Source organism: Solanum lycopersicum, chromosome 4 (assembly GCF_036512215.1).
Source record: "Solanum lycopersicum chromosome 4, SLM_r2.1".
NCBI classification, from domain to species: domain Eukaryota; kingdom Viridiplantae; phylum Streptophyta; class Magnoliopsida; order Solanales; family Solanaceae; genus Solanum; species Solanum lycopersicum.
In genome coordinates, this window is record NC_090803.1 from 56,322,433 (window position 1) to 56,349,049 (window position 26,617).

At 35.2% G+C, this 26,617-nt stretch overlaps 2 protein-coding genes across 5 annotated transcripts; one reads left to right on the plus strand and one right to left on the minus strand.

Moving 5' to 3' along the window:
- The first annotated feature begins 166 nt into the window (after positions 1–166).
- Positions 167–22,830, plus strand: LOC101245641 (histone-lysine N-methyltransferase ASHH2). 3 transcript variants are annotated; one of them, XM_010321419.4, is made up of 18 exons: positions 167–426; positions 1,238–2,771; positions 2,914–3,121; positions 4,226–4,392; positions 4,485–4,564; positions 6,260–6,388; positions 6,475–6,591; positions 7,485–7,577; positions 8,103–8,180; positions 9,641–9,697; positions 11,999–12,836; positions 12,917–12,972; positions 13,425–13,504; positions 13,613–13,695; positions 13,807–13,886; positions 14,165–14,244; positions 17,037–17,082; positions 21,456–22,830. In XM_010321419.4, exons 2-18 carry the CDS (start codon positions 1,565–1,567, stop codon positions 22,245–22,247), a joined length of 4,191 nt encoding a protein of 1,396 aa, XP_010319721.1. In that variant the 5' UTR covers positions 167–426; positions 1,238–1,564; the 3' UTR covers positions 22,248–22,830. The 3 variants fall into 3 exon arrangements, with proteins under 3 accessions (XP_010319721.1, XP_025886543.1, XP_069153348.1); XM_026030758.2 differs by having other exon boundaries at positions 185–444; XM_069297247.1 differs by having other exon boundaries at positions 190–426; positions 1,213–2,771.
- Positions 22,831–23,047: 217 nt separating this feature from the next.
- LOC101248870 (ganglioside-induced differentiation-associated protein 1) lies at positions 23,048–26,420 on the minus strand. Of its 2 annotated transcripts, none has more exons than XM_004237317.5 (3): positions 25,816–26,420; positions 24,434–24,677; positions 23,048–23,900 (listed from the first exon to the last, which is right to left on the minus strand). In XM_004237317.5, exons 1-3 carry the CDS (start codon positions 25,940–25,942, stop codon positions 23,303–23,305), a joined length of 969 nt encoding a protein of 322 aa, XP_004237365.2. In that variant the 5' UTR covers positions 25,943–26,420; the 3' UTR covers positions 23,048–23,302. The 2 variants fall into 2 exon arrangements, with proteins under 2 accessions (XP_004237365.2, NP_001309990.1); NM_001323061.1 differs by having other exon boundaries at positions 25,875–26,009.
- Positions 26,421–26,617: the final 197 nt, after the last annotated feature.

Below are 26,617 nucleotides of genomic sequence, written 5' to 3' on the forward strand. Positions count from 1 at the left end.
TTCAATAATATTTTTTTACGTTATCTTTATAAAAATTCTACACATATATAATAATAATTATAGTATTATTTTTATTACTAATAATCAATGCGATACATACGACTAGTTTGGTAGAATTATTATCTCACCTCAATATAAGATAACACTATAGTTCTATAAATAGACCATGTAATAATTTTATTCTAACCAAATATAAAATAAATTCATCTGAAAAAGTTGATAATAAATAGATATTAGGATTTGGGCCGGCGGATCCCTTTTCCATTTTCCATAAAAACCGTTTGAAGCGATTCCTTTACTTTCTCTCTTTCTACACCAACCCAGAAAAACCAAAACCAAAACCAAAACAATTCTCTATAAAATTCATTGAATTTGCTATTGACTATTCTTCGACCTCTTTCTCTATTGATTTATTTCTAACGACGGGTTAGTCATCTTCTTCGTGTATGATCTCTGGTTTTGAGTTGTCTGATTTTTTTTTTTGAATTATTTTTGGGTGTCAATGGTGGGTGGTTAATATGTATCGGCATTGGCGTTGCTGCTTTGAATTTAGTGTTTTGATGGTTTGGTGAATCGTTAGCTGCTTAGGGTTTTCCTTTGTTGGCGTTTTTGGATTTTTGTGGGTGTAAGTGCAAAAGGGACGCTTTTTTTATTTCTGCTTTCACACACGCACATACGACATGTTGAGCTCAATGTAGTTAGAGGTTATTTATTTGTTGTTGGGTTTATCATTTTCTTTTTTGTTTTTTTCTTATGCGGTTTAGTTTTGCAATTTGGTGTTTTTCTTTTTTATCCTAATTTTTGGGGTTATGAACTGTTGAATTGGTTTACTTTATGCAATTATGTGGATTTATATGGCTTGTGATTTTTTTTTAAAAATAAGGTTGACTATAATTTCTTGTAGAAAGAGTTGAGCTTTTTGTTGTTTATCTTCATTTGTTGGTAGATAAGAGAATTTTAGGTTATGCTTAACATGTTGATGCCACTTGCAAGTTGAGAAGATTGGTCTGCAACTTACTATCTTTGATCCGGTGGGCATTAGTGCCTTTGTCAAAAGCTTGTAAAAGCCTATTTGATTACTTTAACTGCTATTTGCACTCACATATTTCTGTTGATATGCTCGTCATGGCTCCCGATTGGACCACTGAAAATTTATTTTAATCTTTGCAATTACCTGATCATTGTAAGATAAAAAACAATTATGTGTCTCAGGGAATGGTTGTATGTGATCTTTCAGGAATAGATATCACTGCTGCTGCTTTTGACTTGATCAGCTTAACCAAGGATTGTTTACAAAAGAAGAATGATAAACTCAAAAAAACTACTATAAGGTTTGATGCTTTGGAAAGTAAATTTCCTGACATTAAGTGTTTTGCCCCTGGGTGGAGGAGGCCTGGATACATCACTAAGTTGACCGTAATCAAGCTACAATACAAGCAAGAAGTGGCAGGAAAAAACAGTTAAGAAAGCATCTATAGATTTCAATTTCCTGCAAATTACAAGAAAGAGAAGAAGCTATTGCAGTAAGCAAGTTCGTTATTCTATTTGGCATTTGCTGTGAAATATGGTGCAAGCTGTTGAACACAATAGCGTGCTCGAGATAGCTCAAAGTGAGCACAAAAAATCAAAAACAACAAAGAAGGGTAAGGGAAAAGGGAGGCAGGGCAAAAATCACACTGGTCAAAACTCGCAGAGATCAAAAGGAAAAAGCTCCATTCCTACCGGCCCTATCTCCTTGAAAGTTAAATTTGGTTCACGTTGCCTGATGGATGTTGTTCCTCTTATTGATGATCACATGGACAAACAGTGTACTACTGGAAAGGAATTCAAAGAATTGCCAAATGTTGCAAGAAATTTTGATGATCGGTTGGAGGCAGGGTTGCCCAGTCTGCAGTTCTCCAGTTGCAACAGAAATTTGGATAATGTGTATGTTTCTGTATCTGAATTATGCCTATCTGGAAAGAACATCAGTCAAGAACCAGTGGACAAACATTTGGACTTTCACCATGAGTCACCTTCTCAGGAGGGAACATCAATTGATAACAGGTGCTCAGATTCTGGAACTTCGCCCGACTCAGAAGTTATCAACCTGGTTCCGGATAATCAAATTATTGAGGGAGAACCAGAAGAGTTGAATGATTTAATCCCGTCTAGGCCATCTGTTGCTCCTGGAGATGTTCTGAGTTTGCGTGTGTATGACAGGAGCAAGAAAGGAAGGAAAAAAGATAGGCTCCCAAAGTTTGCCAGTTCTGGTTCAAAAGATCTGCTTAGTTCAGATAGTATGAGCAATTCCCAAATATTTGGTCCACTTATGCAAGGAGATAAAGTACAAGGAGGGTCTTGTTATGCGGATACTTCTGCTTTAACAATAGGTAGAATCAGCTCAGGCAACATATCTAGCACTGAGATTATTTCAGGGGAACTGTTACCTTGTTCAGGAGTGCCAGAGTTCAATATTTCCTGTGCTGCTTCAAAGCTTGGAAGTGGCATAGAGGGTAATGTTTGTTCTAGCTTTGGCACCGAGTCACCAGAAACTGAGTTTGCTGAAAAAGTGGTATCTTGTCATGATGGACAAAATATTACCAAAAGTGGAAGATCAAATTTATCTGGCAAAGGCAGGTCACAGGTCCCGACTCAGAAGTTATCCAAAAGTAGAGAAAGTGCTTCTAAAAAGAAGGGAAACAAAGAAAAGCAAGATAATAAGCTTGAAGTGAGACATGAGAATAACCAGGTCAAGAGTTTAAGTGAGGTGAAAAACCATCCAGGAACAGGTATGATTAGTTGATGAATAGGCTTCTGCTTCTCCCTTGCCCCAAAAGAAAAATCATGGAAATATTTATTTCTATGAGTTCAATGTTTGACTGACCCTCAAGCACTGTAGTATTAAATGACCATGTCAAATTAATGTCGTAGAAAACGAAGCACCATACGGGTTTGGAGAAGTTGGATCCAGAAATGAAACCTTAAGTGGAGGCATCTCAGACTTGGACATTATGCGGAGTGAGGTGAGTCAGCCTTATTTACAGCCAAGAAATGCTTGGGTGCAGTGTGATGATTGCCAGAAATGGAGGCGTATAGCCTCTGTACTTGCTGATAAAATTGAAGAAACAAACTGCAAATGGTATGTGGTTGCTCATCCTCTAATCATGAATGCGCTTATGTTCTGCTCTTCCAATTAGTTGTCTGCCATTGCTTTTTTGAAGTTTATTCCTGTCAGAATATTTTGGTTTCCCCAGACTTTGTAAACTAAAGAAGCAATTTTTTGTTGCTGAATTGTAATAGCTCACACTTACATCCTGGAATGTGGTGTTGCTTAAGTTAGAGAGCTAATAAATGGATCTTTGACCCCTTCGCTTATTACTAGAAAAAACAAAGAAGCTGAGGAAGTGATTCTTGTAAGTTTGAATCTGTTGGTAGTTTAATCAGCAGATTCTGTTTAGCACAACCAATATGCAGATCTTTGATGCTTATATGCTATGGGTGATTCTGTATGTGAGTGAAAAACTAACTACTTGCTTCCTCTCCTATCTAATCCAATTAGAAAAGATGTCCCTTTTTCAATGAAGAATATGTATCTGACCACTTATCTATTAGGGCAGACTCCTCTTGAACTTTGTAAAAGAAAGAGCTGCACTCTGACTTGGAGATCCTAAGTTTGTATACCAGGTAAAAAAATTTGATATGAACTTATTTGCTCTAGCCTTGATGGGCATTACCCTGGCAACCTGTGCTTGTGATTGGGCAGGCTACCATGGTGGATTGGTTAAGGTGCATGTAAGCTAGCCTGGACACCATTTACAATTAATTAATAATAATAAAAAAATAAAAAAAGGAAAGAGTTATATTCAATAACAAACTTTAGGGACAAACGTTAGTACTTGTCTTTTAAGATATTTAACTCTTATATGCTTGATTATTAGCCTATTGCTTGCAGAAAAAGGTATATAAATTTTAATGCACGTAGATTGTTTCCTGCAAACTGAAGTTGACATATTAACACGAATACATAGTAGATAGGTATTAGGTGTACAAGTTACTGTGTTTTTCTGGAATCTGATGGTTTTTTGCAACTAATCTGTTCTTACTGTAAGTTTCTTATAGTATTTGAAGCTTCAAATGTTTGAGGTTTACTAATGGATCTGCAGACTATTGCGGTTGAGCAAATGTTATGTTGTTTGTTTGTTTCCAAGAGTTTGTTGCTTATTTATCTCATGTAACATTAAAGGACTTGTAAGGATAATTTGGATAGAGACTTGGCTGATTGCTCGATTGCACAAGAAAAATCAAATTCAGAAATTAATGCTGAGCTGGAAATATCAGATGCCTCTGGTGAGGAAGATGTCCTCCGTACACGCTTGAATTCAAATCGATCAGGACAGAAGAAGGCTCCTGGTATTTAGTGATTGTAGTAATGAATAGCGGTGATGTTGACTTTGAGTAGATTGTGCTAATTTGCCTGTCTTCCTTGTGTGCCTGCATTACAGTTTCCCTTCAATCATCTTGGACCCTGATTAAGAGAAATTCATTCCTGCATCGTAGCCGCAAAAGTCAAACTATTGATGAGGTGAATGCTTTATCCAGTTTGCACTGTTGTCTCATACATCTGGATCTATAACTTGAATAAAAATAATTGGAAAATAAAGTCCCATGTTGCAGTGTTCTTAGACATGACTGGTCTTTAAATCTTAAAATTCATCAGGAAAGGGTAAATATAAAGCTTTATTTACCCTATTATTCTCAAAAGATTAACCTATCAATTTTCTCTGTGGGAAGCTTTCCTTAAAAATAAATTTTGTATTCAGTAGAGTTGCGTCATGTGCTTATTTGTGCATCATTGTCACTGCTGGGTTTCCATTTCACAAATAACAAACATTTCCCTTTCTCCAGGTATGGCAAGATATTTTTATGCTGTAATAAAAATAATTGTTGGGATTTATGTTTTTGATAATACATAGTTATGTATATTACTTATTGTTAACTTGCTTGACTCATAATTTCTGTTCGCTTTGGATTCTGGGATTTTCTGGCCTTTGGAGTTGTCTATTCCTTCAGATTAGCTATCAAATGTTTCTTTCTACATTACATAATTCTATCAATCTTGTCTTTTAGCATTGTCAAAGTTTCTTGAAAAATATTTGGTCAAATGTAACTGTAATCCACTTAACCTCTTCTCTACCTAGTCTATTATGTGCTCCTTCACACAATTTCTATTCTGTTTTTCCTTGATGTTGTCTTATGGGCTTTAAGCATTCTTTTGGCTGGTAGAGATATTTTAGGTACATAATTTGAAAGAATATTGTCCATGTGGTATATGGTTCCGTTAAATAATTACCTGGTCTTTAAACGATGGATCCTTGTTATTGTGAGGTTAATTGTTCATATACTCTATATGATGTGTCATGGTTAGTGGGTGCCACAATGTTTACTAGATTGTATTGTCTGTAGACATAACTTGTATGAACTAGTTCACTTTAAGAATATTGCATGTTGACAAGGGAGACAGACACTTCTAGGTGTCCATTCAATTATGTCATCAAAAAGCAAATTTCTCTATCATCAGTACTATCATTAAGTTTAAGGCTAAAATCCAGCATGAAAAATAGATAAGAGCAATAATTAGTTTCTATGAAAAAGCAACTTGATTGATGGTAGGGTTTAGGCTCCCAAAAGAAAAGGACAACGACCCCTGAGTTAGTTTCTTCTTAGCAACACAGTTTTCTGGGTTGGACTTCCATCAAAAAGGTGGTTTATACTCTTCCACCAGTGTTTGTGGTTCCTTTGCATTTTATAAACTATCTAGTAGCACTGAAGCAGGATTGCTGAGCATTGTTTTAGCGAGTTCAAGTTTGTAGAGAAGTTTTGAGGGTTTGAAAAGATTCTTTAGTGATTTCAGCAACACCATGTTGTTTGTTTGCTAAGACAGATGGAAAGTAAGATTTTTCAGTTGTCAATACAGTGTCTAAATACTTGATTGACATTTTATAAGCCTTTCCTGACCCATTTTAACATGAACCAAAAGTATATGGTGCACACCATTGCATAGTTGGTCTTGCTTCTGAGGTTTAACACATGCGTACACCTTACAAGGAATCTGTAGCTTCTAACATCCGTATCTCTGTTTCCTTGCATACAGACAAATCTATGTATATGTTCACTTATTCCTTGAATCAACTTATGATGACAGATGTTCAAAGTGATAAAATCTAATTTTCTTCCTTCTCTGTCTTCTATATATTTCCCTGTGATCCTTCTCTATTAGATCATGGTCTGCCATTGCAAGCCTTCAGAACGCCGAATGGGATGTGGGGAGGGATGCCTGAATCGAATGCTCAACGTTGAGTGTGTTCGAGGGAGTTGTCCATGTGGAGAACGTTGTTCGAATCAGCAGGTACTTGAATTTGCAAGACACTCAGTATATTGTTTATTGCTTCTATTATGCAGATTGTGTGACCCTCCATTTATGTTTGCTTGCAGTTCCAGAAACGCAACTATGCTAAATTGAAGTGCTTTAAATGTGGAAAGAAGGGGTATGGCCTGCAGCTGCTTGAGGATGTCTCCAAAGGGCAGTTTCTTATTGAATATGTTGGGGAGGTGAGTTCACTATTCCACAATATTTAACAGTCTTTTAAGTCTTCTCCCGTGCTTCCTCTAAGCCTCCAAGTCCTTGATGGATTGAAGAATATTCCATAATCCATGATGGCTTTGATACCATCAAATTCTCTTCTCTGCACTTTTATCTTTCAATCTTGGTTTTGCATTTTCTCCCTGTCCAATTCTTTTAACCTATAATACTACTATTTATAACTTGTTTTATCAATCTCTCTAACCTTTTGCCTGTTCGCTTAGTCTATTGTAGATACACAATATTGTCTCGTCATCTTTACAGTATCTTCAATGTCAGTTTACCCTGTTACTTCATCATGCCACGGAAATGTGGAAAGCCTTTCATGTCTTATACCACATCCAAGTACAATGTGGTTCAATTGACTTCTTACCTCACTTGTCCATGATGTGGAGACCATGTTGCTCATACTCCCTCTCACCCAGACAGTGCAATGGAACTCTGTGCCCATTTTATACCGCACCATGGTATTGTTGTAGCGTGCACTCCTATGACTAAGCATCTGGACACATTCATTATTGTGGGCATTCATCATTACTTGCCTTGTTTTATGTTGGAAGTCATCCAACCACACCTTTATCCGGTCTTGGTGGTAGAGATGCAAAGCTAATAGGTTGTGAATTTCATAGGCAGAATTGATTTGTAACATAGTATTAGAAAACGCTAGAATTCAAAGAGTACTCGCCACCTGATCTAGAGTTTGTTTCAAATTCACTTTGTGGCTACCATCCATCTATAATTTGATGGGATAGCAATTTGATAATTTTTTAAATATCTATAAGTTGCTTGCATCTGTATGATTAAGCATAGTTTCCCATTGCTTTTTTGATGTATAACGGGCTGTAAGTGTAACTTTTTCTAGGTGTTGGACTTGCATGCGTATGATGCAAGACAAAAGGAGTATGCCCTGAAGGGTCATAAGCATTTCTATTTCATGACACTTAATGGCAGTGAGGTATTAATGTTTGCCTTGTTTCCTTTTTTTTTTTTGGTCAGATGAAGTTGGGAATTACTCATGTATTTTCTTGTCCTTTTGAGTTCGGGTACTACCTGTTGTTTCTTGTATTTTGATTGTCATATTATTTTGTTGTAATTACTGTTCAGAATGATTTGTCATGATTTCGATGGTATATTGCCGTGGCTTCTTTACTTCCGTTATTTCTTTTCCCGTACTGCTTTGTACTGATTTTTCCTTGAGTTGAGGGTCTATCGGAAACAACCTCTCTACCTCCAAGGTAGGAGTAAGGTCTGCAAACACTCTACCCTTGCCACCCCAAACCCCATTTTGTAGGATTACATTGGGTAAGTAGTTGTTGTTGTTATGAATTATCTTGGGTACATATCCTGTTATTCAGTCATTTATATTTTGTGAACTATTCTTTGTATGATTTTATCTTTCTATCACTTTCTAGTGGCTAGTGTAGATTGTAAAGGCCCATAATTGTGGCATCTTAATCTATCTGTTCTCTTCATATGTCAGGTTATAGATGCATGTGCTAAAGGGAATTTGGGACGTTTCATTAACCACAGCTGTGATCCTAATTGCTGCACAGAAAAGGTAATTGTACTTCCTACTTCACTCATTAACACTTGGTCCAAAAATTTGCTTTCATGTTTAATGAATGGCAATTTCTTAATCAATATAATTAACATATGATGCATATTAAATTTTTGGAGTGTAGTCTAGGAGCCCGTTGAAATTAGAAAATTTTGAGAAGCCATCAGAAGATGTAAGGAAAAAAATTACTGCAACATGATCAATCAATGGTGGAGTCTGCAAGTTTGGGATGTGATTTTTAGAAGAGCTCTAAATGATTGGGAAATTGAGAGTTTTTACAGAATGTTGCAGTTACTGGGATCTTTTGGTGGTACATCCGATTGCCATGACAGACTTAGATGGAAAATGAATAACAAAGGGATTTTTATAAAGTAAAATTAGTTTACTAGAACCTGGATTAGAGAGGCCCTACTAAGGTGAATTGGCCTTGGAAACAAGTTTGGAAAGTAAAAATTCCAATGAAGGTGTCTTGTTTTGTTTTATTGGTGATTAGCAAAGCATGCCTAACTGAAGTCAACTTACAAAGAAGAGGTTTTCAGATTTGTTCAAGATGTCTTTTCTGTGACCAGGAGGTTGAGAGGAATGACCACCTCTTTTTACACTGCAAAACAACTATAGGTCTTTGGCGTATGTTCTTTTTGTATTTTGGGGATAAAATGGGTAATACCTAGCTCTACTCTGGGGTTTCTGAGTAGCTGGTGGATTGTAGGGCACAGAGGAGGGGAGGGTGATTGGTGGAAGAGCATCCCTGCTTGCATCTGGTGGAGTGTGTGGAAAGAATGGAATTCCATATTTTTTGAAGGCACTAGCAGTTCTATCCATAAAATTAGGATAACTGTATTAGGCTGTTCTCTTTTTGGTGTAAACGAAGTATGTAGGAAGTAGGTGACTTAGTTAATTTAATTTGCAATGTATAAGAATATAGATTTTTGGACAGTGGTCTTTGTACTTTTTGGTTGTTTTTGTAAAGATCTCAACTAAGCACTTCTTTTATGGTGTCTTCAGTTTTGTTAATAGAAATACTTACCTTCCTCAAAAAAAAAAAAAAAAGAAAAGGTTACAGCAAAAGGTGTCTGCTCCTGTGCAAGAACTTACTAAATAACTTAGGTGCAAACATTGTGCAAAAAAAGTTCAACAGTAGTTACAAGGTGCCTGGTTGAACCAACTTTATAAGATGACCAAACAGTTGGACTTAAGAATGTGCTTAGGAGTTGAAATCCCATCAAAACATCTACAATTCCATTCCTTTCCTTCCAGATGCATCAAAAGATAGCAGCAGGTAGTAATCCATGCATAACCCTGTGATTGATTATATCAAATTTTGTGTTTGTAAATTTCATCTTCTTTTTTCTTTTTTTTAATATTGGTTTGTTATAATCGAATGAAATACCAATCCCCCCTCTTACTTGATATTTTTGAGTACTGTTGTGACTCAACTTTCTTTCACTTGCTAAACACAGTGGATGGTCAATGGAGAAGTTTGCATTGGACTCTTTGCCCTAAGGGATATCAAGAAGGTAAAGTGTCTCCTTCTGATTGTAATTTGGCTTTCACTGTTGTACATTTGTACGGGATATTTGTTTTTACTTTTTTCATAGTTAGTGAAGTAAAAAATGTATTCTTCTCTCGTCTTAACGGACATTCCAGTTATATGTATGGTCAACAAACACATTAGGAGTAGTTCTGAGATCTCTAACACCTAAGCTGAGGACAGTTGCATTATGATTCTTGTGATAGTTATTGGTTTGTTACAATGAGCATTCCAAATCACTTTTAGCAAGTCCTTTGGTGATATTTGATATGCTTCTAATTTTAGTAGCTTGCCAATGAATATATGCCATACTGCTTGTGAAGAAAATTTACTCTTACAAAAGTATGATTAGCCAAAAAAGACACTGTTATGGTTTAAGATTTTCCATGTAAAGGTAGTTCATGGTTGAATTGTTGGTAGAATCTTGGTCTAGTTTTAGATGGGTCATTTAGTTGTTCTAATCTTTAGGCCTTGAATACAGGGATGTGTTTGGGTTGCATTCCCTCTTACTTTGTTCTTGTGAAAAAGGAATTTTATGCTGAAATATATCAAGATTATGTCAATAGATATCAGTTTCAAACAAAAATGATTATTTTAACTGATAATGAGTTTCAGATAAAAGTAAAAATCATATATCTGAGAGTTTCAGTTTTCTAAGAACTTATCTGCATGGTAGTATATAGACCCCAATTCCAGATTGGATAAGGGGCTTGTCAAAACTCTATTTAGGAATTCTTGAAGAGGTTGTAGTAGGGTACTAGCCATTCTTAGTTGTGCTCGATACATAATTATCAAGAATTATAAGAGTAAAACTCCATTCTAAACTGTGGGCTAACTGGTAAAACTTTAGAATCAAGACTTGAAAGATTTTATAATTCATTTCGAGGTTTATCCTGTTGTTTGTTGTGGATTGCAATAAGTTTCCTCGCCCTTCAATCTGTTATACTATTTATAGGATTCAGATATTCCTATGTAATGAGGTTCCAAGTCTGAATAGGTTCAGTGACAAGAAAATTCAACTATTGGTACTTCTTGGTAACTTCTTGTTGGTGTTTCAAAGTTCAATAAAATGCTTTAATTTTTTTTTATCTTAATTGTAGCAAGTGACATCTATGAATCAAAATAATTATAGCAAGCGGCATCTACTCAATCAAAAAAATTGTAGTAAATGGCATCTACTTATAAAAATATTGTAGCAAATGCATTTGAGCTAGCTACGTTCATTTGCACTGGGATTGTAGCATGATGAAAATAATGATGGTTGAGCTTTTCGTACACAATCTAGTTAAGTTAATTTTAGTACTCCGTCCAATTTTATGCAACACTTTTTTCTTTTTTAGTCCGTCCTAAAAGAATGTCACCTTATTATAGTTAGAAACAGTTTAACTTTAAAATACCCCTTTTACCCTTGATGAAATGATTTTCAACCACACAAATATCTAAAGATTGTTTTAGACCACAAGTCTCAAAAGTTCTCCTTTAATTCTTAAATACCATTCCAAGTCAGACGGTGCCACATAAAATGGGATAGAGCGAGTAGTATTTTGCACTGAAGTTTATGATAGATCATCTGCCTATGGATTTTAATTTTAGTTTTGTTGTCACTTGTTATCTAGGAAGGTCTTCTTCTTCAAATAAATGATGGTTTAGTTTTACTTTGTCAATAAATAAATAAACAATGATGTAGTTTTAACAGTACACTTGTACTAGCTGCTGAATTCTTGAAGAGAAGTTTGAGTACTTTTGACTCGGGAATATACTTTTAAGTATTTTCCTTTCTTCTCCCCCTCTCCCCTGATTCAATAGGATTTACGTGATATATATGCATTTCACTTTGTTTATCATCTAATTTTCTAACCAACATCATTATAGTGCAACAAGTTAAGTGCTTGGGTATGAACCATCACCTGCTACCCTTGAATTTGTTAAATGTGTGAAACCAAATCAAACCTCTCGCTTTTTCTACTCCAGGAATATTCTGTCCTATTCTGCTGTCTTTATCTTTTTCCCCTTTACTTTAGCAGAAGCCTTTTCTCCTTCTCTGCTTTTCATGTTACTGGTGAGAGACGAGTGTGAGTGATAGGAAGAAATAAATAGGTATGCTTCTCATACTGGTTCCTGGAATCCATTTGCTTCTCAAGTTGCTAGCTGTTTTTCCTGACTAGGCTTTTGATTGCATAACCTGTATGGATCAAATCTTGAGTTATCACGAGTTTGCAATCTAAGTAAATGCCTTTTCATTTGTTTCTGTTATTTTCCCAATTAATGTGCTTATTTGCTTGTTCAGGGTGAGGAGGTTACATTTGATTACAATTATGTGCGTGTCTTTGGGGCTGCAGCGAAAAAATGTGTCTGTGGCTCGCCTCGCTGTCTGGGCTATATAGGTGGAGATCTGCAGAATGCCGAAGTGATAGTTCAGGCTGATTCAGATGATGACTATCCTGAACCCGTTGTTCTCTGCGAGGATGGTGACATGGGTGACGAACTAAACAAAATTTTATCTGCAAGAAGTTCATTTGATGTCACAGAAATTAGAACTCCAGGGGAAACACCTAAAAACAAATATAAACTGGATGAACCTTTTACTGGAAACCTGGAGACTACCACCCAAACCCACACACAGAATATAATGAAACAAGAAAATTCCAACATGGACTCTGTTGCTGCTTTTGGCTTGAAGATCAAAGAGGAAAGCAACAAGTGGCACAATGTATCTCCTTCATTATCTCTGAAGAAGAAGGAATCATCTGAGGCAATGGAGGGGCTAGAAAGCCTGTTGCATTCTTCTGTACGACCTGTTGGAAATTCCTTGCAATCGGAAGATATAACTGCTAAAACCATATCTGAAGTCAAAAGAGAGTGCTTAGATGCTGTCAAAATTTCTTCTGCACTGCCATCTCCAAATGCTATGCTTAGCAAGTCTTTGAGGAAGAAATCAGGCAATGGGGAAACCAGTGATGAATCGTTGAAATCTTCTCGTCGATCATCTTCAGTTAAAAAGGGAAAGTCGAAGAATAGTGCTGTGAATATGACATCTGCACCTGATGTGAACAACAAATTGCAAATTCCACAACCTAAATTCAAGAAACCAACACATGATTCCGCAAATGGTCGGTTTGAAGCAGGTATAGCATTATTATCAACCTTTTGGAATCTGTAGATTTGGAAGTATTATTAAAATAAACTCTTTCGCCTGAATCTGCAGTTGAAGAGAAGCTTAATGAGTTGCTGGATCATGATGGTGGAATAAGCAAACGCAGGGTAAGTAGTTCCTAGCTACAGGATGTAGTCTATATTACCTTCTTTTTTTCTGCTTGGTGATCGGGAGTAGTGGCTGCTTTGTTTTTGCATCATGTTGTGTTTCTAGTGCTTAGGTCACTGAATTTGGAAAAAGTAATCATTTTTTTAATGGAATGCACATTTCCTCGGCTTTCTGTCCATCCTTCCACTCCTTCCACTGCCATTTGGTGTGCTTCTTTGCTGTGTATTGATGAAACACCATAGACAAGAAATGTGAAAGGGAGGCCTGGTGGATGCTCATAGAGGGGTGAAAGATGGCTTATGATTTGGCACTTGATATAGGTTTTAGTGATGTCTCCATTTCTAGGTCTTCATTGGTCCTCTTTACAGTGTCGCTTATGCTATGGTTAATGTTCGCTTAATTACTGTTAAATCACTCTACATTTGAATATGTTAACCTTTTCTCTCTGCAGGATGCATCTAGGTGCTACTTGAAGCTCCTCCTTTTAACTGCTGCTTCAGGGGATAACTGCAATGGTGAAGCTATTCAGAGGTAATAGATGGCTTTCGGCTTTCCTATTGGAAACTCTTCAGTTGCCATGCTTTGTTGGTGATACCTTTTGTTCGTTTAATCTATTTTTCATTTTTCTTCTTTATGCAGTAACCGGGATCTTTCAATGATCCTTGATGCGCTTTTGAAGACCAAGTCCCGCACTGTTTTGGTGGATATTATAGACAAGAATGGTAGTCATGTGGTTCTTATTGCACACTTTTCAATACTTCTTCTCTCCCCCCCCCCCCCCCCCCCCAAATAAATTACTGACTGTTGGAGTGTGATTGTTTCTTGCTTGTTAGGTTTGCAGATGTTACACAACATAATGAAACGATCTCAAAGGGAATTCAATAAGATCCCAATTCTCAGAAAGTTGCTTAAGGTAATTACTTTAGAATTTATTCAGTCCAAGTAAAATTTACTGACTGATGAACTAGCTCTTTTAGCACTACCAGGATTTGAGAGGCTGCTGAGAGAAATTTTTATTTGTTAGTTAATCTTGATGGAATTGGTTTGAGCAATAAGTTGAAGTGTCTTAAAAATGTACTCAACTATTTTGGCCCAAAGTGTTCTCTTGGAAATGCTCAGTAGACTCAACGTGACTATTAAGATCTTATCTAGCTTTTGGCCAGAATATGTCAACTGTTTTCCTTTCTACAGGTTTTGGAGTATTTGGCTGCGAGAGGGATTCTTTCTCATGAGCACATTAATGGAGGTCCCTCTAGACCAGGAGTAGAGAGGTTAGTATATACTCTTTCATTTCACATACATGGAAGGAAGTTTTCAACTTACTGCTCATTAAGGATCTAAATGGACTCCACTATAACTTATAGGAATCACAGCATGAACAAAAAGCACGAAAACTCAACTAGACAATGCATAGATGCCTTCTGTTGTATAGTTTAGAAAAGGGAAAGAGATAAAATCAGGATGACTACGGAAATCACTAGATGGGAGATTCTAAGGGTTCTTTTGGTACAAAGATTAATAACGCAGGGATTAGTGATGCATGTGTTATCTTTTTATCAAGTGTCTGATTCATTGCTTCCCACCTAATCTTGTGTTTGGTTTAAAACTCTACAAAAAGCTCTTTTCCAATTATATCCTTGAATTATTATGTGATTTCTATTTCATGTAATTGGGTTAAGGTAGATAACTACTACCGGACAATATTATTTTTTGTAGCCTTCTAACTAGCAAGGAAAAGCGTGTATTTTCTCATTTGAATTATTTGGTGGTAAATAATTGTCATCTTATAAATTGATCACTCACAAAACCTCAATTTTCAATTTTTACAAAATAGACCATCTACTTTAAAAAGCAAAAAGATGGTAAATTATAGTAAATCTATGTTTACTCATAAAAATTGCGAGTTGTACTTTTAGTATGTATGCAATTTTATAAATTGTTCAAAATACAAATAATCAGAAAACTGCATATATAACAACAAAATAATACATTCAATTAAGATTACAAACATCATGTGGTCATATATCTACCTTTTGAATTAGTAAATGTTAAATAACTCATATTTCAAACATTGTGTTGACATGTATTGGATTACTTTAGCAACGAACAACTCTCTCTATATAATAAAATTTGTAAGCTAATTTATTTTAATAAATTTACCAGTACAAATATAAAACATAAAACCAAGAAAATAGACAAAATGATTAAAAGGATTAAGGGGTAACTTTACCTATATAAATCCCATGGTATCAAATCCTATGTATTGCTAATACCACCAAATGGAAAGTATTATACGCGCTATAATATACCAAATAGGGTGTATAACTAATGTATGTATTTAGTTATACGTAGGTCCAGAACCCCTACCGAACCTAGTGATCCCTTGTCTCACCCTATAATATACCAAATAGGGTGTGTAACTTATACACACAGGTCCAAAATTCCTACCAAACATAGTACTCCCTCTTTCCCAGTTTATATGACTCACATTCCTTTTTTAGTCGTCCAGAAAAGAATGAGACGTTACTATATTTAATAATAATTCAACTTTATGTGCCCATTTTATCCTTGATGAAATGATGTATAGCCACACAAACTTCTATCACTTATTTTAGACCACAAATTTAAAAATTCTCTCTCATTCTTAGTTATGTGCCAAGTCAAACTTACTCATATTAATTGAAAAGGAGGACTACTAAATAATACCATACATAATACACGAATTATTTCTCCTAATACACTCTACCAAACGATTCCTAAATGTTCAAAGAGTTGCAACTTGAATTTTTTTTTTGGTTTGAAATTGGAGATGAATGGCTAGAATTGCATCTTGTCTTACCCTCCCTTTTTTATGTTACACTCCTTTTTGCAATTATAAACCTTAAGATGTCCATTCCAACTCACCCAGTTTCCTCATCGAATTGGAAAGAAGAAAAACAAAGAAGTCTCTCATAGTTGAAGCGTTTTAAAAGCCATTGCTTCGACATTTAAAGTGCTGAAGTCTTGTGCTGCCAGGGGTTATCACATCATAGGTGAAACTATGCACTCCAAATAATGATGTGCAATGTGATCTTAATGAGAAATAGTTGCTAATTGATTCGTAACATTAAGGATGTAAGAATATTGGCATTAATATTTTTTTGAGAGAAATAGTTGCTAATTGATTCGTAACATTAAGGATGTAAGAATATTTGCATTAATATTTTTTTGAACAGGAATATCGGCATTATATATGTTGAATGCTGGATTGGGTATTTCAATTATAATTTGATTTAAGTGCTAAAGTTATATATGCTTGTTATTTTTGATGTTGCATGAATTGCACGCTTCACTTTTAGCTTTCACTTAAAGTCCCATGAACCTTGTCACTTGTTTGCTAATTGCTTTCAAAAAACACTGTGATAGTTGCCTTAGGTATTTAATCTACGGTTGCACCTACCTCGAAGGACTAAAAATAGCAATTGTTTAGTTAAACATTCAAATATATGATTCCATATCTAGACTGCTTATATTTCACACATCTTCTGGGAACAACTCCTTCATCTTTATGAATTTATACTTTGGTTCTTTTTTTAAAAAAAAGAAATATTAAGATTGTTATTCTAGACAAGTTAGCTGTGGGCTGGTAACTCAGTTTTGAAGTGACATGTCACTGGATTGTGAAGTGATGTGTGTTTGCCAACAGCATGTTACTTTGACGTTAACATGCATATACTAAGTAATAACATGACAGGTCAGCTAGGACGTGCTACTTTTGAAAGGTCACATGAACTATGAATCGGTAGCAAAAAAAATATAAGAGCATTGAAAGGGTAAATATTTAAGCTACTTTGATAGGTCTGCTAAGATGAACAGTGAATCAGTTTTAAAAATATGAATAAATAAGAATTATGGAAACATGAATATGCTGCATGAATAATGGCTGGATGAGACCGAAATAGTTGTTGGGTGCGGGAATAGTGGATGAAATAGTATATTCAATGCTTAACTTTTGGCCATATTTATCAAGCGAAAACTTGAGATTCCAAAATTGATACTGAAGTTATGTTTGTTTCTCTTGCAGCTTTAGGGTCTCAATTTTGGGATTGACTGAACACATAGACAAACAGGTAACCTGTTCTTGCTTTATGCACCACTTCATTTCATCAAGTTGTAAATGGTATATTTATTAGGGAAAAAGCTTGATATATCCCTCAACTTTGTCTTTTAGAGTTGATATACCTTCGTTATGAAAGTGACTCATATATACCCTTACCTATACCCTTACCGTTGTACAAATGACTCACATATACCCCTTCTTTATATCCTACTCTATTCATTAAGTCAATGTTAAAAGAAGTTCAAAGAATAAATGAAAATTTTGAAGGAGTCGCCACCTAATTTTTGGAAAAAACTAGGAAAACATTAAGTGATCTATGAAACCATTAGATTCTAGGTAAGGGGTTCAAGTGATTTCGAAGGGAAGGTGTTAGGCATCCTTCGAAATCCACAACTATAGGTCCCGACTGAATTCATTTTTTTCAAATTGAGGAGGAGATAAAACAATATACAAGTAAAACAATCATAAAATATAGACAAGTACTAAAATAAACAATAATACAAGAAACGGCCTAAATTTGCCTATTGTCAATAATATATAATAATGAGTCAAAAATATTGTTCGAACTTTGTTCGAAAAACATTTAGTAAAAGTGTTAGTACTAAATAAATACGAGTAAAAATGAATAACTCAATTAATAACTTAAAAAATAACAATCCGTCTTATTAACATGGAAGACCTTAGAAATAGACGGTAATTTCTTCATCCGCCATTTTAACAAGTAAATGATATAAACTTAACTAAATCTTCGTCTTTTACAATGTGGAGGCCTCCAAAATCGACGGAAAGATTTTTTCATTGGCCAATATTTAACTTCATTCAACAAGTAAACTATGAAAAATCAAAAGACTAAAACAGAGATAAACATAATAGGAAAGCTATAATATAAAAATAGTCAAAGCACGAAAATAGCAATGAACTAGTGACTAATAACATACATAATTAATGGCAATGACAACGAGCAAGAAAACATTGCAAAGAAAAGGCTCAATATGAAAATAATAAGCGATAATCGGAGCAACATGGAACTTACTAAAATTAAGCTTTTCAACCCAATCAACACCAAATTAGCAAAAAACAATATAATAGTGTCTGGGGCAACAATAAATGACATTAAAATAATTAAATAAATCTGGAAACAATCATTAAAGGCTTTGCTAGGAAAGGTCAAAAGCAATCATAAAATTAAGAAATAAACTCTACTAAATAACAGCCAAACATCAACATAGTAACGGGAAAAATATATAATCAAATCTATAATACTATCAAAATTTAATATACAATAACTAAATCAGATAACCATATATAATTAGCTAAGACATGGAAACAAACAAACAGAAGCAAGATGTAGCAAGAAATATACAAAAGGAATCAATGTAAATAGAGACAAAGAATTTGCATAGTTGATAGATCTCCGGTCAAATCTAAAACGAATAAATCAAGGAAAAGTAAAGGGAATAGGAGGAGGATTGGTTGGAACTCACCGGAGAAGAGAGGGTAACAATGGTGTTGGGCTTGCCGGAAACTCGAAGTTGCTGTTGTTTTCTTGAGCAAAAATCAAGTCACTAGCCAGAAAATCGTGAATCCAATCAGATCTGGAAGCTCTAGGGGTGGTCACTGGTTGTCTCTTTGTTTGGAGTTTCGGGGTTTGTCGGATTTATCATTGTTGCAGCTGGTTGTTTGCCGGAGTTGAGTTTTGGAGCGTTGGGAGTTTGGTATTAGCGACTGTTGGAGTTCAAGCTTGCTGGAAAATGGGTCTTTGGGTCGAGCTCGTGAAGGCGGCGAGCTTTGGGGGGCTTTTTCAGACAGTTGGCTAGAACTGGTGGGGGGAAATGGTTGCTCCATGGTGGGGTTTTGGTCTTTGTGGTGGTGTTTTTGGCTTGGGGTTTTGTATTGCCGGAACCTCGCCGGATGTGAAACCCTTTTTGTGGATAAGAATTTGAAAAATTTTACAACCCTAAAATAAATTCACTCCCCTCATTTTTTGACTTAATAACTTAAATAGGAAAACACGAAATGGGATCAAATGATGGGCTTAGGCATTGTGGCCCAAAATTATATGAATAGAATCCTTAAATTCTTTTCGTATTTGAATAAATTTTAGACTCTGCTAAATATCAACATAAATATTAATAAATGTAACAAAATGAACATTAAAAAAATATAATGAACGTAAATAATGACATGTAAAAATGTAATTTTAAAATTAACAAATAAAAAATTCTAAATTTAAATAAATAAGGATAGTTATCGATAAACTTATTTAATATTATTAAAAAAATCATTTTGAACTATTAAATAAATAAACTGAAAAATTACGAATTTTGAAAATGTTAGACCAAAATTGGGTGTCAACATCCCTACCATTACAAAATGAGCTGATATACCCTTCATCTTACGGAAGTGAAAAAGCTAGTTTTAAATCTATACTTTTGAGTTCTAGTTTTTAAAAAATCATGTAGGGGTATGTATGAACATTCTAACAAAGTTCAAGGTATATTTTAATGTTTTTCATACGTAAATTTTTTTTTAACTTCGTTGATTATCATTATTTGAGTTTCTTATTCCTTTTCTTTCATTTTTTAGTGTAAAGAAAAAATTTAAAACTAATCCTTTTTTTGACTTCTAAAACTACTTTTTCGGCTACATTGCAATTTTGTTTTGTATTTGTAAAAAGAAGTGGGGCATATATAATAAATTTTTCTAGAAAAATTAGTGAAACATAATAAATTTGATCATCAAAATAATAAATTTAAATTAATCGTTGAAACAAAAAAGAAAAAAAGGATACGTGTGAGGAGGATCAAATATACCCACTATATGGATTTTTATTTTTTCACGTCCGTTGGAGGAAAAAGGTATATATGAGCCATTTGTATAATAGTTGGGGTATATATGAACCACTTTCATAACGAGAGATATATCAACTCTAAATGACAAAGTGGAGGGGAATGTTAGGCCCTTTTCCCTATTAATTATACTTAATAAAATATTTCAGTTCGATTGATTCGGTTGTATTGCCTCCTCCCCGTACTTTTCTTGGTTTTCACTGCGAATTGAAATGATTCCCATTTTGTGCTCGTGATGATTGGAGAAACCTATGGGTGTATGTAAAGTAAAAAGGCCGATTTTTCTCTCCTAATATAGCATTATAATCTATCCAAGAAAGTTAATATCAAAATTAGGTGAATATAAAGGGGAGGACACACATTACCAATGTCTCATCAAGTCTTATCTGTCGTCTAAAATCTTTAGAATCTGTTTGACCAAAACTTAGACAGTACTCCACACCGAAAAGAAGCTCTACTAATGTGGCATTCAGGGGGGAAGCATTCAGAGGCCTTTATTCTGTGTTCATCATATTGTTTCAAGGGAGATGGCACATATCCTGAACAAGATTGTACCTGTGCTGTTGAGCTAACCGAAAAGAAGCTCTACTAATGTGGCATTCAGGGGAAGCATTCAGAGGCCTTTATTCTGTGTTCATCATATTGTTTCAAGGGGAGATGGCACATATCCTGAACAAGATTGTACCCGTGCTGTTGAGCTTGTTTAGTTTTTATATTTTTTCTCAAAAAGCTGAGGCTTCCAATGACATATTCTTCAGTCCAACAAGCGGAAACCTCTAGAGTTTGGTTTTATGGTTGGAAACCTCTTGTTTATGTTAAAAAGTATGTGCATTTGTTGATGGTTAATTTGTGTGCTGAAGAAAGTGACTATACTCTGCAATTAGCTTTAATGAGAATTAGATGGAGGGAAAGAGGAAACTCTGGCTTTTCATGATGGAACCTTTTCCCAGAGCCGCCCCAGAAAGTAGTGGAGTGGTTAACAGGAGGGAACTAGTTTTAGAGAAAAGGATTCTAGCACCGGATTTCGCATGTCAATGTTGATGAGCAGTTTCTCTTTTGATCTTAGTTAGAAAAAAAGTTACTACAACTTGATAAAGGGGGTCAAGCTAACTTGGAAGGGAGTCTCGACTTTTTACAAATTAGAAGGAACTTTCTAAAGAACTTGGAGACAATTTGCTTTGATGTTTTCTCTTCTTGCTTTTGATTGGGCTACGAGGTTTCACTTGCTCATTTCCTGCAGGCTTGATCTATATTTATACGTGAAGCGTGCTAGGTCCTCCTATCATGCATATTGCAATTGATTCTACTTTTTCCTTGGATCTTCTGTTGTTCTGCTAGTTTGATTATTACCATGAAAATGATTGTTCACGGGAATGTGATGTTTCTGTTTTTATGGTGTGTGGGATGGGGGTTCTAGTCTTTGAAATCTCCTATCTTGATCTGGAGGTCTTGGTTTCATGTATCATGTATAGTACCATTTGTGCATTAATTTTTTTGACATTAATTGATTTACTGTGTTTATGGTGTGTCTCAGGTTCATCAAATTGCAAGGAACTTCAGAGATAGGTGGATACGTAGACCTCTCAGAAAAAGTAGCTGCATTGACAGAGATGACAGCCAGATTGACTTGCGTCCTTCTCCACGGTACAATAGGTGTTCACCATTACAAGACCATTGTGGTGTGAAACCCTCAGAAACAGAAGAATGTACCTCACATTTAATGGTAGAATCTACTAGGATAGATGCTGGTGTCCTTGATGGCTCATCTACTTCATGTGTTGATGGGGCAACCAATGGAGCAAGGAAACGTAAGCGTAAGAGTCGATGGGATCAAGAGGCAGAACTAGATGTAGATCAAAGAATTGAAACCAATGCGGTTGATGATCGAACGCAGGACATAGATGATGCCCCTCCTGGGTTTTCAATCCCCAAGAAGGCCTCTAGGATCTCATGTGGTGCTTCTTCAAGTGCAGATTGTAGTCTCCAAGAACCCAGTTGCAAGAAGCATCCGCATCCAGTGGTCACAGGGCATCTGCAGCAGAGGTTTATTTCACGATTGCCAGTCTCCTATGGAATTCCACTTTCCGTAGTGCAGCAGTTTGGGTCACCTCAAAAAGAAAGATGTGATGCTTGGAGTGTTGCTCCAGGAGTACCTTTTCATCCTTTTCCTCCTTTGCCTACATATCCCCATGATAGAAGAGATCCTATATCTCCTGCAGATAATGCTGCTGGAATTTTTAGCAAGCCACCTCAAAATCCACAACATGGCCTGTCTACTCATAATCCCCCACGCCTCTCTGGCGCAAGCCTCCGCAAGATTCTGTAAATACCCAATTTGATGTTGAAGGTGCTAGGGACTATCATAACTTGTGAAGGAATTATGTTTGACAGCAGAAGTGTATTAATTCAAAAATGGCTGGAGGAGTGCACTGGAAACAACTCAAACGCTAGTATGTGAAGTGTAGGTGTAGCAAGCAGCGAGATTGAATCAATGAGTTTCCATACCCGTAGAATGGAGAATTTGGGGCATACTACTCCAACAGAATCATTCACAACACAGTTTTTAGTTTTAGCTAGCTTCCATAGGTTAAAGCCCTCAGGGGCTTCCAAGTCCTTGGTACTGATAATTCTTTGCCACCAACAGAATTGTAAAGCACTTATTCTGCTTTTGGGGGTCTGAGTCCATAATTCTTTTTTCTCCGATTGTTAAGGTTTAGAAAGAAAAAGAATAGATATTCTTATTTGACGCGTGCTACATTGGCGATATCATTATTTATGCCTCACAGGGGTAACCTTCATATTTTTTTTTTCAACTCTTCAAAAATATGTGTTTCTGCATTTTTATGAAGTTTGAAATAACTGATGTATATTTGGGGTTAAAGGTGAAATCCCCTTTTGTTGTTCTTCTATATCATTTATTTGCAATCTTGGAATTTTTTTAGAAAAAAAAACAAAATCAGAGATTAAGTTGTTTCTAGTCTATACTGCTACCAACACAGTTACATTTAACATTACCAAAAACTGATAAGTCTCTACACCCATTTTCAGGCATTCTTGATGATGTTCAAGGAACTCAAACAACTTGGTAAAGAAGAATATTGTAATCTCAAGTCTCAACAAAGACCAAACGTTCAACTTTCCATGTATATTAACAATTGCAAATGACTTCCATTCTAGTTTACAAGAAGGTACAAACAAAAACAAAGCATAATATTATATCATCTTTAACAATTATTGTTGTAAAACTATGCAACTGCGAGTTCTTCCTCCCTTCCTAAAAAAAACACAAAGAAAGGAAGAAAGACAATACACTGGATAGCAATAAAAGGAGAAGAGTTGGAACTGAAGTAGAGAAGTGCTTGCCTCTCCAACATTGATCTCTCAATATTTTCGGAGCACGCTTCTGACACGGATGAAGCACCATGTTTTCAGCAGCGTCTTTCGTCTTCTCCATCCATCAAAATACTTACCAATCACCTTCTTATAGCTAGGTCTTTGTTTAACCAACACCCAATAGTCTGCTATGTTTGGACGACTGTTTATGTACTCGTTTTCCAAGTTCAAGAGTTCTATTCTAGCTAGAAGAGGAATGAGCATTACATCAGCTAGACTGAATTCTTCCCCAGCTAGATATGATGTTTCACCAAGTTTGAGTTCCACTTCATCAAGAAGTCTTACTAGATGGTTCTCACTTCGTCTCAAAACGTCAGCATTCTTCAACTTGTCGTCCGTATCATATGCCTGTCGTAGCTTACAGTGGTAAGCACTTGCTAAGTCGGGAGATTCAGCCATTCGGGCAATTATTACACGTCTTAGGAATTTAGAAACACATAGCCGATACTTTTCAGGGACATGGAAAAGGGTAAAGTACATTGAATCCCATTCTTGTATTTTATGCATCCATCCAATAACTTCTCTACTGCTAAGATTCAGATTGTTTCCGCCAGACGACACTTTTTCTGCAATTCTTTCAATATACCTGTGCATGTTGGAACAATTAAATATTCTTCCGCTACAAATAACCCCCCAAAATACTCAGAAAATAAGAAAATAAAACTATCATTCAGCCAATATACTTGTACTAATAGACGACACTTTTTCTGCAATTCTTTCAATATACCTGTGCATGTTGGAACAATTAAATATTCTTCCACTACAAATAACCCCCCAAAAAACTCAGAAAATAAGAAAATAAAACTATCATTCAGCCAATATACTTGTACTAATCAAGATGTACATGATCTATCCATCTGTCTATATATATGCTTGATCATAAGTAATCGAAAACATTATCGTCCAGAGAGCAAGGTACAACTCTATTCTTGTCAGGAGAAAAGGTCCCTGGAGGGTAACAACCTGGTGATAAAAATATAATTCATGACTATTCCTCTATTAAATCAACCAAATGATGTTTAATGACAACAGCTTGCAATACTCCTTTTTAACCTTTCATGCTTATACTTTTGTACCTTTTATAGAAGAAAAATATAGCAAGGCGTAGAGAAGACTTACTGAATTATCTCAATGGTATCATATATGATGTGAGAACCATTCTGGAACACAGGAACTTTCGCACTTGGATTCATACTGAAGAAAAATGCATCCATGTTCTTGCCCGTTAAAGGGTTCACATGATGCGATGTGTAATCAATACCTTTCTCTTCCAAAGTAAGTCTCACCTTCTGGCTGTTCAAGGAAAAAGGATGATGATATAACTGCATGGTATTATTAACATAGAATGCCAAGAATGTTATACCTGCACCAGATTACAAAAAAATCATCAGTTTAAAACCCTCCGAATAGGCAGATGCAACAACATTTTCTTCTTCTTCTTTGAGCAAGATAAAGTAGGCAACAACATTTTCTTCTTATGATAGACAGATGCAACAACAGTGAAGATTGTTGTTCATCTACAATAGGCAGATGCAAAGACAGTGACACGGGAGCAGCAATCTAGAATCTTGAAAACATTTATTCCTACAGGACTTCGTGATGACAGGACTAAACTAATTTCGATAAATACTATGAAGATTGTTAGCAACAAAATGCAAGACAGCAGAAATCATATAAGTATATCAGCAAACAACAATAAGCCACAAAACTCATGTTGCCTAGTTCTATTTCCCTGAAGATTAATGACAACTCGGTATTCTGCAATCAATTCATAGAAAAACAGGACCACAAATGCATATGTATAAACTTCATAAGTTATATCACATTCCTTTCTCTTTTTTCACCTTTGTTGTTTTAAAAGTTCTCAATCTACAACTTTAACGATCATCTGGTGTGAGGTATAAGGTATGATATGCAGGGTTATCTCATCCTACTTTTGGTTGGAGGTATCAGATATTTCATGGATTATTTATCCCACCATTTATACCATACCGATGGGGTAAGTTAATCCTGGAATAACTTGTTCCCAACTAAACGACTCCTATAAGCCAAACAGAGCCCACAAAATTGGATACACTAAGCTAGAGTCTGACCATAGTTTTTCAAAAAAAATCTTCAAAAATAGTATCTGTTCCACCACAAAATTTGATCTTCAAATATTTCCAAGTTCCCAAAAACTGATCACGGGTTTTAAGGAATTCCCTCATAAAATTGCAAATTTTTTTCCTAATTTCTAGACACAACTTCAAATCCCAAAACCTCAAAAACTCAAAAAAAATTTAACTTTTAAATCTATAACCAAACAAGTGTATGAACCTACAACTGGTGTGTGGAAGATTCAAACCAATACCAACCAGACTATAAGCTAGACCAGAAAACTTTAAAAATAAAAAATTACTCAATTATGATCAGAACCCACAACTTCCAGAGACTAACAGAACAATCCAGAAACACCAAGAATCACAACAACAAAGAAACCCAGAATTGGTAAAATTACTCACCATTAAAAGCAAGAATTTTTGAAGGACTAAAACAAAAAAGTAGCAAAAACAGAACATACCTAATTGAATCCAGTAGAGAATTCAATTTGGAAGAAAGAGAATTGGGGTCTCTCACAGACACATACATATATAGAGAGAGAGAGAGAGAGCTTAAAGGGGTTTATGCCTTTTTGTAGAGAGAGAGAGAATTTGACAACCGAGAAAAGCAGTTTTCTAAATGCCTTTTACTTGGCTTTCATGGAAATAGGAAAGCGACTACTAATTCCTTATTACTTTATTCATTCAAACAAAGTAATATTATCAAAATTATTTATAATAAAATGAGAGAAAATAATATAATATAATATAAAATTATACCACAGTTTATGGAACGATACATAATGACTGTTCAAACGTATTGATATTAATATGTTTTTATAATTTGTGAAAAAGTATTTCAACAAAGTATATATGTATGTCGTGAAATTTTATAAATAAAATTTGAGAAAGATAATGCGTACGTAAATTTTATCCTTACCTAATAGAGGTAAAAGTGTTGCTTACAGCGGATGACCCTTGTTTTGAATATCATGTATCAAAGTAAAAATAAAAAAAGGAAAAGAAAAAAAAGACAGTGAAAGAAAATAAATTACCTAATAAGAAAATAGTAATAATAACTATAGTATAGTGTGGTAACCCTAACACAATAACAACAAAAAATGATAGAAATTATAAAAGCAAGACATTATAAAACCAGGCTAACCTTTCATCTTAATACACAACTTGCATATCCTTTTATCTAGAGTTATGTCTCTAATAATAT

Coding starts and splice junctions, on each gene's coding strand:
- LOC101245641 (XM_010321419.4), top strand. CDS start 1,565: ATGGTGCAAGCTGTTGAACACAATAGCGTGCTCGAGATAGCTCAAAGT. Junction 6,389..6,474: donor AACGTTGTTCGAATCAGCAG/GTACTTGAATTT, acceptor GTTTGCTTGCAG/TTCCAGAAACGCAACTATGC. Junction 7,578..8,102: donor TGACACTTAATGGCAGTGAG/GTATTAATGTTT, acceptor TTCATATGTCAG/GTTATAGATGCATGTGCTAA.
- LOC101248870 (XM_004237317.5), bottom strand. CDS start 25,942: ATGTATGTGTCTGTGAGAGACCCCAATTCTCTTTCTTCCAAATTGAAT. Junction 24,678..25,815: donor AAAAATTCTTGCTTTTAATG/GTGAGTAATTTT, acceptor AATCTGGTGCAG/GTATAACATTCTTGGCATTC. Junction 23,901..24,433: donor GATACCATTGAGATAATTCA/GTAAGTCTTCTC, acceptor CAACATGCACAG/GTATATTGAAAGAATTGCAG.